Genomic DNA, 15,020 nt, shown 5'->3' with positions numbered 1-15,020 from the left:
CGCGGGACCGAGACGTTACCCAGCGCGACGTTCGACTCGAGGGGTTGACGTTGAGTTACGACGAACGGTAGCTGGTTTTTCTTTTATTTTTTATTTTTTTTTTTTAATAAAGAGAGGGTTGGGTAAATAGAATGCTTGGTTACCTGTCCAAATGGAACGCCGCGATCTCAGCTGTGTGCCTCTCGAAATCGGTGAAGTAGAAATGGTTCGGCAGGGTTTGCTGTTCTCGTGGAAACCTGCGAGAGAGACAAGTGTAATTGGTAGATATATCTTTTGCGAGTGTAATCCGGGGGTTTTAAAGTAAAGCATCTGGGATAGAGAGTGTTCGCTTGGTCCTTTAAAAATATTAAATGATAATTTATATTTAGAAATGATAATATTTTAATGTTAAAATTATAACGGAATATTAAAAAACGACTTGAATCATTTGCTTTGATGTTATGGTTTTGACACCTAGGATTATTTGTTGATACACCAGTTGACCAATTGCTTTAATTAGGAAGAAACCTAGCAAAATTAGTTTTCTCGAAGATGAAACCTCGACAGATAGATTTACCAGCTTGAAAACCTTTAATATGTGAATTTAAAGAAGTAATTTTCGAGCCATTTTCGAGTTCAAAAACATTTATTCGTACAATAAGATTAGATATGTAGATAAGTAAATTTAGAATAAATATATGTAAAGGCAAGCACGACGCATTAATATTTAATTTTTTTATATAATTTATTACCGAGTAACTACATTTATACATATTCGAAAGTCGAAGACTAGTCGAATCACGATCTAAAAGTTGTTTCTTGCCTTCGTATCGGTTTTTGTAGAAATGTTCAATAAAATCTATTTTCAGAACGTATTACAGAACTTATCCAATTGAATTTTTCTACTCTTCTGATTATTTTATTCAATACAACAGTGATCCCTCGAATTAGAATTAACAAGACGAAGCTACAACGGATACGCGCATCTTGAACAAAAAGAAGTTATCTTAAATAAACATTAAGATCTCTTTTTTTGTATTATAACTCGCATATAGCAACCTGGAACGTCTACGCTCTCGTGAAAATGTTTCTCGCGATTTTCTCATTCGATCGTGAAACCCATGGGAAATTGCTTGTTTTCTCAGAAATATTTTCCCGTTCAAGGGCATCGCGCGGAGTAACCAATGAAAGTACACCCGGCTGGGAACTACGCGTGGAAACGGCGAAGAGAAAGTGGTCTCCACTTTCGCGACAATGTCTAATCATTTCGCAAGGGAATTTTCTATTCCATAATCACACGCAGTACTTTAACCCGTTCGCTGGTACGTCTAAACTGCAACGATTTCAATGGGCGATTTCATGGATCGTCAGTCTCGCTATTTTCACGGTAACCAACGACGTGATGGCTTCCATCAGCGAAGATCGTGGTTTTTTAAAGCCAAGAACAGTAAAAAAAGTTAGTTATGGTCGTGAACGATCCAAATTACCCACAAAAAGGTGTGCAGAATATGCTTGTTCACGAAGAGTTAACCGTTTGATTGCCAGACAGCGTGACCGCGCTCCTCCTCTTCGGTGCTTAAAAGTACCAACTACTCGATCCAATAAAATATGACTATACGCTGGACACTCAGAAGAATGGCATAGCAACAATAACGTAAGATTCTCTACTGATAAGTAGAAAAACAGAATCACCGCGCTGCTTGGAACTTTGAGACGTAGAAATTGAGAAGTGCCATTTCTTCAAAAATCTCTTTATGTCTGACTAAACGCGTCACAATCTACTGTCGCGGTCGCGGCGCTCCTTGCACAACTCGATCAATGATCATAATCGTCGACTACGATTCGAACGTTCGAATGTTCAAATGGTACGATCCTGTGATCGAATTAGGTCGAGACAGAAGAAATGTTCATTCTCTCGCCTTGTTCGGCGAGAAATATTTTTTACTCGTTCAAGGCCGCGGCACGTACGGCAGAGCCTCGAAATTCAAAAGGAGACGATTCGTTGGGCAAACACAACGATACGGATCGCGATGGTGTGCGTGTGTAGTAGGTGGAGAGACAGAAGAAACGGGGTCCCTTCTTCTCGTTTCCATCTACACGTTCCATCGTGGAACTCGAGGGCGATAAATAAAAAAGACGTCCCCGGGGAATCCCTCTTGTACGTGTGCACCTTTTCTTGCGGAATATGGCGGCGGTACGAGGCCGCCAGAATTCCGTCGATGTACCGACGTTGAACATGTGCAGGCCACTCGACGGGAATGTAAATAATGGGAAAAAAGCACCTCTTCGTTCGCGAAGAATAGAATTGTTCTCCGTTGAAATTACTTCCCCGTATAGGGGGACTGCAAACCGTTTCAATCTCGATAAAATTGATCGAGCGTATTTGCATTTATATCATAATAAATCTGCTTTCGCGGGTAATTTTATTTGTATTTAACAAATCTGCTTTCGCATGTAATAATCTATTTCCCTTCCATTTTTCTGGCAAATCGTCATTTATAATTGTATCTAACCGGCATAGAACACGTTACAAACGGATGATGGATTCTCCTTTTGGTAGAAAATACATTAACTGTACGCTTCAAGTCGAATTATACAAAATTTGCTTAACATAGACGTGGTATCGGTATATTTTTAGAACGTGTTATTCAAAGTAGATTTTTTATTCAAGGATTATGATTCAACGGTATCGGGAGCAATTTTAAATAAAATTATCTTTCATCTCGATACACTTGGGCAACTTTTCGCATATTTCTGTCCCGTACCCACAACCTTAGCGAACTTTGAATGAAAATTCTAGCGAAACACCTTAGTTAGCCATTAACTAGCCACGAACTTCGTTCATACTACACTTTAACAGTGGCTCGCGCGAAATAACGTCCATTAACCATTCATTCGAGCTCTTAACTAAACCGATTTTTCGTCACGCTCCCACGATTACGCGTGTCGACTATTATATTATCAACTCATTTAGGATAATCAAGCCTGTCTGCTGCGAAATTAATTACCGAAGGCCAAGATTAATCACCGCGATAATACAGCTTCGAACGAAAATCTCAATTAAAAAAAGTGTCCGAACTTTTATGTAAAATACCAGTTTATACCGAGAAGTGTACAATTTTTAACTTAATTTATACAGCAGAACCTTTATTCCTGCAATCTTGTCGACGTGCGATGCGAAGTTCCGATTATAAAGTAGCTTTGTGATACGAAGTATTTATTGCAAAATGAAATTCACGTTCAATTTACAAACGAATTAAAAACAAAAAGAACACGAAACTTTTCCGCGCACCCTCGCTCACAGTGCAATAACAGAAGCAATATTAATCTCAATGTTTTCGTTTGTATTCGTTTTAATTTCGGTTTGAATTCAATTAAAATATTCCCACGCGTGTACAAATGTACATTCGTTACTTTCATCGCTTTCGACGAATCCGGTTTTCCTAATCGAACAAGACACACCAAATGGATTTCGCGTTTGATACGAAGCATCCGTACAGCGGACAGAATTTAACGAACATCACAAGTATACACATCGCGCGGACTAGCGGACATTACAAGTCGCTAACGATTGCACGATGCTCGTAAAACAGAGTTCGCGATTATTGAAATAAGCGAACACCTACACAATTGGAAAATCACGTAAAACGTACAGTCCATTCGAATACAAACTTAGCTCTCTCATTATTAAGTTAACGAGAGAAGCAGCGTTAAAATGCAAACTAAAATACTATTATCACACCAGTCGTTTTATTTCCTACTGGAAATCCTGCAGCGTTTGTAATCATAAATGAGACTCGGTAGTCCTACTGAAATTCGTAAAACAGATCGTTGCATCGAGACAACAGGGGGATGCAGAGAGCGGAAGCGTTTCAGAGTCTCGAAAGGCGGAAGACCCTTTCCTCCATCAAATATTTACTCGTGATCTGCACGTGGATTTTACGAGGTGACTGCTGCGATCCATAACCGACCGTTGCGTGGAATCGAAACCATTCGTTCGAACGTTGACGTACAAAGTGTCGAAGGATACGTTTCGTCTGTAAAACTGCGCAAATTTAATAGCACTCGAAGCAAGAAAGAACCACTTTAATTCGTCAGCGTTAACATAGTTGATCGTTGAAGGTAGCGGAGTCGAGTTTATGGTTCCTTGCGAAATGTCAGTGAAGAAGTTCAGCGTTTTATTGGGATGTTTTATCGTCGAATACGAGGACGTCGAAAAGGTTGGGGGAGCGACGACTGTCGAAGGAAACACATCCTCGTATAACGCGGTGATGTACTGTTCGATGCTTTCGGGGTGTATAAAGGAAGATTTAGATTCAGAGCCGATATCTCAAGCATTCGTCTGATTTGTTTGTTTACGCAGAAATCGTTCTGATATTATTCAATTAAAAAAGATTGTGTAATTGATCAAACTTTTAATCTTGCGTTTGTAAAAAATAAATTTCCAAGTTTAACAACTTCCAATTCGTCAACTGTTACTCGTCGCAAAAGTCACACAAAAGTCGAACTCCATCGAACTGAATCACACTCCAACTCCAATTTTCAAGATGGCCGAAAGAATAAAGCTCTCAAGATAAATTGTTGTTAATCCCCTCTATAAATATCTAGGCTCCCAGTCGTGGCGACGCGATTAATATTTGTCCCGGAATATACGGCGTTCTAACCGGTCCATTTGAATATAAAGTAGCGGGTATTATTCCGCGCAATTATTCCGGGCAACTGCCGGTTATCTTTTTCGCGCACCAGGTCGGCAGACGACGGGGAAATTCGCGAATCGGGGAAAGGAGCCTTCGGTAAACAGAATTATGCCGGCGAAGTCGGAAGGTCAGGCCGTAAGGGCTTGGCTGGCAGCCTCGCGGTGCCAGTTAACTTTTAATCAGATGCAAATTACGCGCTAATTACCGCGCGGCCGTCGTATTAATTAGCCTGGCCTGGCTGGAAAAGTTGGACCTAACGCGAGGTTCTCCAGACCTTCTTGCCTCGTTCTTTCTAAAATTGTTTTCCCTTTAACGAGAAAATGATAATATCTCATCTCATCTTTTTTTTTTTATTTAAATTTTTTTCAATCCCACCGCCTTTGTGGCTTTTTATGTTGAAAGTTGCGGATAATTATCTGGTGAGAATTAAAAAATTATCCGAAGCTCGCGAGAAGCTTCGGAGCTTCAGATTTTGCGACGAGCAACAGTGGACAAATTGGAAGTTTCTAAACGAGAAAATTTCAAGATTCTGTTCTTTTAAAAAAAGTGAATAACTGTTTGAAATTATCCGTCGCACCAAACAGACGAGATGTAACAAAGAATAATAGAGATTTGTTCAAACATACAAAGAAACTTCTAACATTAATGTCTTCTAGAATTGAGGTCAAAATGAGTTATGGTTTTTAAGAGAACAAGTTATTCGAGAAAGGAACGTGTTTTTATACGTGAGCAACGAAAGGTCAACAACAGGTCTCTAGAAAACTAGTACAATAATCTATGGTATTAATATCGAAGATAAGTGATAAATTTGTAGATCCTTGTCTGCACGATGATCGTGATAGCTTTGCATTCGAAAGGAAAAAGTAATAGTAAAAGTAACAGCATTTGTATTATTATTATTATATTTTTAATTTGCTAACAGAGTAAATGAATTTATTACGATTTGCTTTTGTCTTTATATCATGAACTGTAAATCGTTTGTATTGCTTTCATCGAGGAATTCTCGAGTTTGACGACAAATTTTAATTAGCCTCGTCTTCGAAGCCCTCGAGTGCAAAGGGTACAAATCTTTGAAGTATAAAATTCAAGAAATTCTTAGAAAGAAATTAAGAATTCAAAGAAATTCTTAGAAAGAAATTAAGAATTCAAAGAAATTTATAAGAGTAAATTTATGAAATCTTAGAAGTCCATCTATAATTACGACTATAAGTTTTATGAAGCGTACAAGAGTTTATACGTGCACATTTATCGGTATATCAAAACCACAATCTTTTTTGCGACTCCACATTTAATTAACCACAATTAAGTAATTTCCAATTTTTTGGAATATTTGAGTTCACCGTTCCAATTTCCTGATTACGAAATCTTAGAACGGTCGATGTAACGACTTCCAACCCTCTGTTGACAATTTTCACGCGCGATCAATTTTGCAAGGGTCGCGTGCGCACGCTTTAGTGCTCCAAGTTCTCGTAGACTCTGTAAAATCAGTTCCATTGGAATTCGCGGGGCGACCTAATGCTAATCGTGGCCAGAGTTAAACGATATAGGTCGATGGTAATTATTGCTGCTCGATTAGTCGACGAGTGGCGAGGTGAATGAAAAATATGTCCACCAACCACTTAGTCAATCTCCTTTCAATTGATTAAATTTAACCTTCGAAGCATCGCGATACCCTCTAATAGGTCAATGGAAATTCATTTGCATCTCTCTTCTTTTTATCATCCACAGCAGTGCAATCTCGCAATGCGATATATATATATTATATGAGCGGTTTTCTTTTTTTTTTTAATGATACAAGTCCACTTTTGAATTAATAGCAGTTTCAGTGAAAAATAGAACTCCTTTTTTTTATATTTATAATTAGACATTGAATAGAGCAGGATTACTACATAAATTATTCAAAAGAATTTCAGCTGTAAAATGTTAACGCAAAAATGTTAATTTTGAAAATGGAATAAGCCCATTAAAGTATGGGAAAAATGGCGAAAATGGAATAGCCCAAATCTCTAGTGGAGAAAATATGCTGGATGTGCCGTACAAAATTTTCTACAAAACCTGTATGGAAGGAAATGCGCTATTTAAAGTTATTCTTTTTTTTGGAAAACGAGGGAGGCCTAAAAATGTCAGCAAAATTACTATGTCACCCCTGTACAAAATTTCAAGATTAATCAATTTTATAGTAAAAAAGAAATATAATGAGTTTACTGCCTTGTATACCTCCAATTTACCATTACCTCCATTAGGCTAAATGTAAAGGAGAATTAATTATTTTTAGTTATCTTAACAAAGTAATTTACTTTAAACAATTATTTTCTTTTATAATATAGCTGAAATTAATTCTTAATAAACTCGATTATTCGTCTACTTACATGTCTTCATTTTAATTATTATTTTTTACAGTAAGAAAAGTCAACTTCCACAAACATATGAATTTAAATTTGCTCTTGTTGCGATTGTTTATAATTTATTATTATGGAAATTAGTATAAGTCCATTTATAGCCGAAAATATCGTTTTCTTCTTTAACAAAGATTTATTAATTGTTATTGCATAATAAAATTGAACAGGTTTATAGTGTTGAAAGCAACCACCGAATTGATGAACGTTTGCAAGTATTTTTAAATTGACTTAAACGCAAACTCTTAATTATCTCAATATAAAAAAAAAGCGGACTTATGCCACTTTCAAATATAACGGTTCATACGTACATTGTTTTTATATCGTTGACTCGCGGTGGAAAGTTTAAGCGATTCCGTTGGAACGAAACAAAGGAGATTATTGAAATTTGTTAGCGAGAAAAAGGAAGGTGTTTTTAATAATGGAGTATACGGGTTCCAGACGCCCAAGTTCCGCAGGAAATTTAATAACGCGAACTTCTGAACCCGCAGGAAAGTAGATAAGTAGGGAACTTTTATTTCCAATAAACCGCAACTGGCGATTTTATCTTTAATAATCCCCTCGGAAATAATTACGAAATAAGGGGTCCGTATGTATTTCCTTTTTATTTTCTTCCACTCCATTTAACGGATCTACTCATAGGCGTGATTGTAACAAATGTTCGGATTGACTTCTATTTTCCGAGGAAAGTATATTCAATTGTTTTTAGCGTGTGTGTATTAACAAAAACTTTCTGAAGGCCATACAACGACGAATTATGCGAACAAACAATTATGAGATTTGTTTAATTGGAAATAATAGGGATAGTAATACAATTAATTGCTTAATTTTCTATCGCAAGTAAACGAATAGATAGAAAATACTCGCTTAAGTTCAAACAAACTATTTTTGCATAGCAGGTTATTAACTGAAATAAAGTCTATATTATCGCAAAATTAAATAAACCATAAAACGACCAGAAGATATTGTGAGAAATGAAACACATATACTTCTTTTATCATTTTCGAAAGCAAAAGGAAGTGCTTTATTATCAAACATTGGAAAACGATGCTTTTATCTATGTTACCATTTATTATAAGTAAAAAGTGTTGCGTGATAAGAAAAGTTTGGGAACCACTGTTCTAGTAAAAGTATCAATGACGAGTACAAAACCCGAGGAAACTCGGCGACAGCCAACAAAAACGAAGAGCCAACAGAATTTCCATCGGAATAGATACGTGCGAACCATTCTCATTAAAAAACCATAATTCTTCCCTTTTTCCCGACCGTGCCTTCCTCGCCCCCATAAATCTCCGTCGTTTCCTCTCCGAAAGATCCGAGCCACGAGAGAAAGAAGAAAAAAAGAAAAAAAGAAAAAAAGAAAAAAAAGGGGATGCAGTTCCGAACGACCAAAAATCACCGGTCGAATAAAAAGAGCGACTTGTTCGACCCTCGGGAAGTTCAAAGCTCGCGCAATCAAAGAGCCTTCACGCTGTGGCGCGATAAAAAGGTCCGCGCGAGGAAATAATTTCCAGGGGAGCGAAGCGTCGTAAGAAATTGTTCATTCAATGAGTCTCTCGTTCTGGAGAAAGTGAGAGAGAACGGGGAGGGAATAAGGGAAGGAAAGGAGTGGAAGATGAGGGTGTCGGCTGTTGAAGGGCGAAAGAGAAAGCCGAGGGGGTTGGTTCGTTTCGAGTCGACGGAAAGAGATGTCCTCCTTAACGTGTAACGAGAGCTTATTGCGGGATTGGTGGCGTTGGGACGCTCGCAATTTCGCCCGGGATTCCCCCTTTTCGTTCTCCACCCGCACCCTCGTCACCGCGCCTCACCTCGGTGGCGTGTCAGAGGGTGGTCCAGGTCCGGAAACTTTCCATGAAACTTATTGCCGAACTTATTACCGGAGTTTAAGCCGGCCTCGGCCACTTATCGCGGAATCTTCGGCCGACCGGAAGTTTAAAGGGCCAAGTGTGTGCACGGAAGTGGTTCGAAGGGGGTCGAGCGTGGCGCAGAGGGATAAAAAGGAGTCGCAATAAGCGTCCCGACGAGCCTCACTTGTCTCGAATTTTCTCTCCACTTCGGGATATTACGTTTTCTCTGCTTTATTCTTCCGCTTCCTCCGTGCTGCTCTCTCTCTCTCTCTCTCTCTCTCTCTCTCTCTCTCTCTTCCGCCGCGGAGCGGTGCGAGAGGGTGCATTGGGCGCCAAGAGAATCGGACCGGATTGTGGGAGTATCGTGTAAAATTGAAGTACGAGGCTGACGCGATTATCGTGAATCAAGGAAGAAACTTTCGACTAATCGACTGAGTGTAATAACGTGTTACTTCTTTTGGATTGCGACGTTAAATGTACCACCGACTGGTTTTACCTTCTCAATTAATATTATTTACTATACCTATACTTTTATTTAGATTGAAAAATGTTCATAATAATATTCTTTTCTAGAATTTTTCGTATTACTTTCTAGGCGAACTTCTATAATTTCTTCTTTTAATCGAACATTTAATAGAAACAAAATCTTTAAATTTTTTAAATATTAATTTTTACAATTTTTAAATAACTTTTCCAAAAATTAAGACCTTGACAGAACAAATTCTCGTGCCTAAAAATGGTATAAAATCGTCAGAATATACTTGCAATGTTATGATTTTGACACCTGCGAATATTTATTAACCCAGCTGTTGATCAATTACTTCAATTAAAATAAAATCTACGAAAATGAGTTTTCCCGAATATGAAACCTTGACAGATTTTTAATAATTGCTATTATCCCAATAGGAATTGTAAATTGTTTCATTGAAACGCAAACTCTTAAATATCTCAATTTAAACATAAATGGACTTATGCCATTTACAAAATACGTTGATACGAAATACTTTGAAATCGTCAATTCAAGTTCCAAAATATCATACATTCGCACTCTTTTATTCGAAATAAAGTGTTCGTCGTGCGAAACAGCGAAAACGCGCGTACAGTTCGCATAAGCAAACGATAAACGAATATTAAAATTCAAACAAGAAATCCGCGCATAATTGTCCACTTCGTTAACACCATACATCGTCGAGACTCAGCCCTCGTCCCGCGAATTTTCAGCCGTTTCCACGAATCTCCATAAATAAAATAACAACGAAGCACAGGCGAAATCATAAGAAGATCACGTGAACGAATAATAATTTGCAAATCGAGCGAACACGTTCGATTTGTACCGAATGTTGAATAAGAATTTCGCGAGATCACCGTTCTCGCTTGTTCCTACATCTTTTCCGGCCGTGGAGAGAAGAGGAAGAAAAAGGTTGTTGGATCGCACGCGAGGAAAGAAACGGCGACGCCTGCGGTTTTTCCCGCCACGGGGTTGACAAAGTTACGCGGATGGGATTACGAGCACAATTACATAAGTGGAGAGGCAAGTGCCTCGTGCCGTGAGAGAGCCCACTTCAACCGTCCTCGCCTCTCTTCCACTCAATTATCATTGCCCACTCGCCCTTTCTCCCTGAAGAAAACGCGATACGTCACATCCTACCATTGTCTTTCAGTCTAAGAACGCTTCCGTTAATGGTCGAACGAAAAAACGAGCATCGAGGATGCGGTCGTCGCTCTTGCCCTTACGTCTTTTTATTTCGATGACTTCTGTCCCCATCCAGAGACGAATTTTCGTCGATTTAGTCGAGGAGAAGTACAGAAATTGCTTTCCACTCGGAATTTGTTCGAGATTTATAAAATGGTTTATAAAATTGAAACGTGACGGAATAGAAAACTTTTATCTGTTAATTTTTTTATCATGGACTTACGATCGGTTTAATTAATTTTGTATGGTTATACGAGGCTTTGAACGAAGTTGGATAAATTTGTTTGACTTTATTTCAAAATATTTAATACCTTGCATTCTGCTATATTTAAAAATCTATTTATACGCTAATAAACTTGTCCTATAAGATTCTGGTGACCATTTTTAGAAGCATTTTCTAAGTAAAACAGTGTTTTTGTTAACGACGAATGGACTTCCGAAAATAATAAATTGTCGAATTTAAATTGATGTTATGACAATAGCTACAATCGAAACAATGAATATGTGTTATCGAATATAGAAATGTATTTGTTTAATACGTATTTTTAAGAATTTTACTTTTATTTATCGTCCCGGAGTAGCGATAGATAATATTAATACACATTTATTCATACCATTCTGTTCTTCGTTTCGCTTTATACGAAATTTTTTGAAATATTCATTGCATTCGATACAAGGCAATAAATTCATCATAATTTCATATTTAATGCAAAACTTCGTCCAACATGTATGGTTTCCCAGAAGCTGCATTTAATCCCTTTTATCAGGTGCATTATATCATATATATTCTCTGTTTTTATCATTTTTTTTTTTTATAATACATTCTATTGCAAATATGACGCAACGTTTAATAATTCATTATCGCACCTTTAATAACGTCGAATGACCAACTCTCCGCTAATATTGATAATACGATAGAAACTTCTTAAGACTCATCATGTCTCAAACAAGTTAATTAATCGTAGTGCCTAAATTCCAACTGTTCCAACCTTCTGTACACTTACTCACTTTGTCCCCTGCCCTTTACTTACTGACAATTATACTACAACTCACTTATCTTTAACTATATAAATACCCAACGTTTTTGCCATAAGTTCAAATTACTATGGTTAGTATGATACTAGCGTGTGTAGTCTGTCAGAATAAAAAAGTTCCAAACTCTCTTAACACATTCGCATCAGGAAACGAGGATTCTCATTTTTGGCACGTGAGCACGTGAAAATTTTAATAAAACATATCAATTAGAAAAAGAATTATTGCAGTTTTAAAACACATATGTTAAAATACCTTTGGATCAGTAAAATATATATTTATTTATATGGAATTTAATGAAAGATTTATACGAAAGGTTTATGAAAAATGGCCCGATGCGAATGTGTTAATACTTATTGCTTAAAAATTCCTAAAAAAAAACAAATTCAACAATAATCAGACCGTACTTCTTGTTCATTAACCTAATTAGACAGTGACTGTGAGTAGGAAACTGTTTATTTGAATTAACTGTATTGCCTCTGTACTGTTCGACTGTATCTTGATATGGATTTTCATCTTTTCATCTCGAAGATACTTCGTCATCCTCTCCAGTACCGATGATGCATTTCTAGAGATGGAATGACGAAGCTCTTGATGCTAAGGGTGGTGGCAACAGTCTGGTTAATCGTTGCGTAGCGACCGCTTGCTGGTCCCAAACATTTGGTAACCAGAATCTTGCTGAATACTTCTTAAATTTGCGACAGAGTATGTATTATTTGCTAATTGATACAAAATTGTAGATAGAGTTGCTTTGATGCTTGGCACTATAATAATTGCATTTGGAGTCAGAATGTACTCCTATTCGGTTCCTAGCGCGGATCTTAAACAGTCTTTTTTATTACCAACGCTAGAAATTGAGCAGCAAACCCGTATCAATCAGGCATAAGAGAATGCCCGTAATTGGCGTCGTTTTGCTATTAGTTATGTCTGCTGCACAAGAACCGACTAAACCTATTAGGGTGTCCCACAAATTATTATTTTCTTTCATATGAAATAAATATACGATATCTGTTGCTTAAGGTTGATCTCATTATTCTCTTTTTCTGAAATTGTTGAGACTTACCAGAAAAATATTCGTGGAGCTACGTTTTTATTTCGCTCACGGATTGGAACCGTTTATCACGGTGAGAATTTTTTAACGACAGGAACAAGTAATAGTCGGATAGAGTAAGATGTGGAGAGTATTGAGGATGCGATAGAGCGTCCCAATCAAACTGTAACAGCTTTTAGTAGAAGAAAGTTTTAAAAGAGATCGTGTCACCAACGAGACGTACATTAAAAGAAGTCTAGAGCGACTGAAACCGATGCTATAGTGTGAAAGAAACTTTCGGGACACCCTAATAAATTAGAAAACAGGAATGAAAAATGTATAAATTCTACTTTCCCAAACATAGTATTTATCTGCGATCCTATCAGAAATTTGGCTATCGCCATCTTTAATATCCAACTGGTTTTCTCAATTAGCAAGTTTCGAATGCTGACAGACTGGACACGAGTCACTTTTTGCGCGGCGTTGAATTGGTTCGACGGGAACTTGCGGGAAACCGATGTTTCAGCGTTAATTTCCCGTTCTTATCGATACGGTTTTCGAGTCCAGAGCCGCGTCTCTGCGGGATTCTTCGCAGTGGAGGATGACGTTACGGACAAACTCGGCAAGTAATTTCCCGCTAGCTGCGACCTCGAGATATCGAAACTTTCCTCAGCCTATCTTCGAGTTTAATGCACCATCGTCCATAGCGTTAACGAACCTAATTTTCACCGGCCGCGTCTCCTTCGTCGCGATCATTATTTATATTAATGAAAACTAACGTGCCGTCGTCTGTACGATATAAGATAGCGCGGGAAAATTAAAGTATTTCGCGGAGAAATGCATTTTTCAACTATTATATTCTAAAATAATAAGAAGGTTTTAAAGAAATTATCGTATTTATACGAAGAAGCCAACACAAATATTTACACCGGGGCTTGTAACCGATTACAACCGAAACCGGTTTTTTCATTAAATTTATCTAACCATAAAACCCGAGTTTTTCTGATTTTCTGGTAATTTTGCAGTAATTTTTGTACCAAATTATGTTCGTCCATGAAATATGATTTGTTGGACGCCTTAGTTTCCTTTAAATATTATTTTATTAAAAAACAATTTTAAAAAATACTTTATCAGAGAATTCGACTAAAAACCGTCAAACCGTTTTTCATTTGATGAAAAATCGAAAGCCGGGATATTGGATACTTTTGAAACTCACAGTCACGTATTTTCAATCTGAATAAGAAGAGAGGAAACACTTGCCAACGACGACTAGCAAGTTCCAGAAATTCGAATCCAGAGGATCGAACAGGATATATAATTCGTATCGCGGCGGAGCGTTTCCGCAAGTTTGTCGATCAAATAAATTGTTAATCGGCCCGAACTAACATCGCCGCGTCTCTATTCGACGGAATTAAACGCTCCCCTCGGTTTTATCTCCTCGGAGACTCGTCTTGCGGATTCGATTACCGCTGAAATAATCCCTGGTAAATCGTCTCCCAGGTTGCAAAACTTCCGCCCGCGACCACCCTCTCGTTTTACGTCCCTTAAGTTTCGCGCGTGCATTCGTTACAACTAGACGTTGTAACTCGCACTCTCGTCGGAGATAAGCGGGACAGAGGGCCTCGAGTAACTCTCAAGTTCGCGTCGATTAACCAACCGGATAGAGGGTTCAAGAAAACCGACGAAAAACTGTTCGAGGTGGTCGACAGTTCACCACTTATCTCGCCCCATCGAGTGGGTTTTATTCAGAGTAAACGTTTTATATTAGAGCGCTTTATTGAATCTCGTTCTGGGAAGGTGTAGCTGGGAGGGGAAAGATGCATCGCTTCTTAAAAGCGAGCGGGATTTTTAATTCGATTGTTTGAACGGGGACATCGACCTCCGTTCAAATGTTGGATGGAGTTTAAGGAATTTTGTTCACTCTGAATGCTTTCACCTCTTTCGAGTAATAAAAATTGCAGTACTGCAAGAAATGCATAAGCTTGCGATACTTCACGTGTACGTGAACGCATCGCTTTTTAATTGTAAATATTAAAGAGATTAGAATGATTTATCATCCCCTTCTGGTACGATATAATCATGAAAAATTGTGTACGCGGTAATTATTTAAGTTTTATTTGACTCTTTGGGGTTAGATGGGTTTTAAACCGTACCACCTTTTGCATAACTTCTTACGCATGCTGGAATATATTTTAATACACCTCGAAAAGTTAAAGTTACTCATAGTCGTGTGGTTTAATATTTTATTTGAAGTGTTTCGTTCATTCGGTAATATTATGAATCGATAACAATTTTAAACGTTAGTAAGTTGTTGAACTTGTTGTGATTAAGGTTGGCTATCAAAAC

General features: G+C 37.7%; 2 protein-coding genes across 2 annotated transcripts in view; both read right to left on the bottom strand.

Annotated features, from left to right (window-relative positions):
- The window catches only part of LOC143424557 (extracellular serine/threonine protein CG31145), a 118,307-nt gene that overhangs the window by 10,603 nt on the left and 92,684 nt on the right, over positions 1-15,020 (bottom strand). Inside the window, exon 4 of the mRNA XM_076896697.1 lies at positions 144-236. Within this exon, the coding sequence (XP_076752812.1) occupies positions 144-236 (93 nt within the window). The remainder of the gene's footprint in view (positions 1-143; positions 237-15,020) is intronic.
- Maf-s (MAF bZIP transcription factor K) overlaps positions 1-15,020 on the bottom strand; it is a 475,183-nt gene that overhangs the window by 375,791 nt on the left and 84,372 nt on the right. The window lies entirely within an intron of this gene.

Source organism: Xylocopa sonorina, chromosome 6 (genome assembly GCF_050948175.1).
Source record: "Xylocopa sonorina isolate GNS202 chromosome 6, iyXylSono1_principal, whole genome shotgun sequence".
Lineage (NCBI taxonomy): Eukaryota > Metazoa > Arthropoda > Insecta > Hymenoptera > Apidae > Xylocopa > Xylocopa sonorina.
This window is presented reverse-complemented; position numbering and strand designations above follow the sequence as displayed.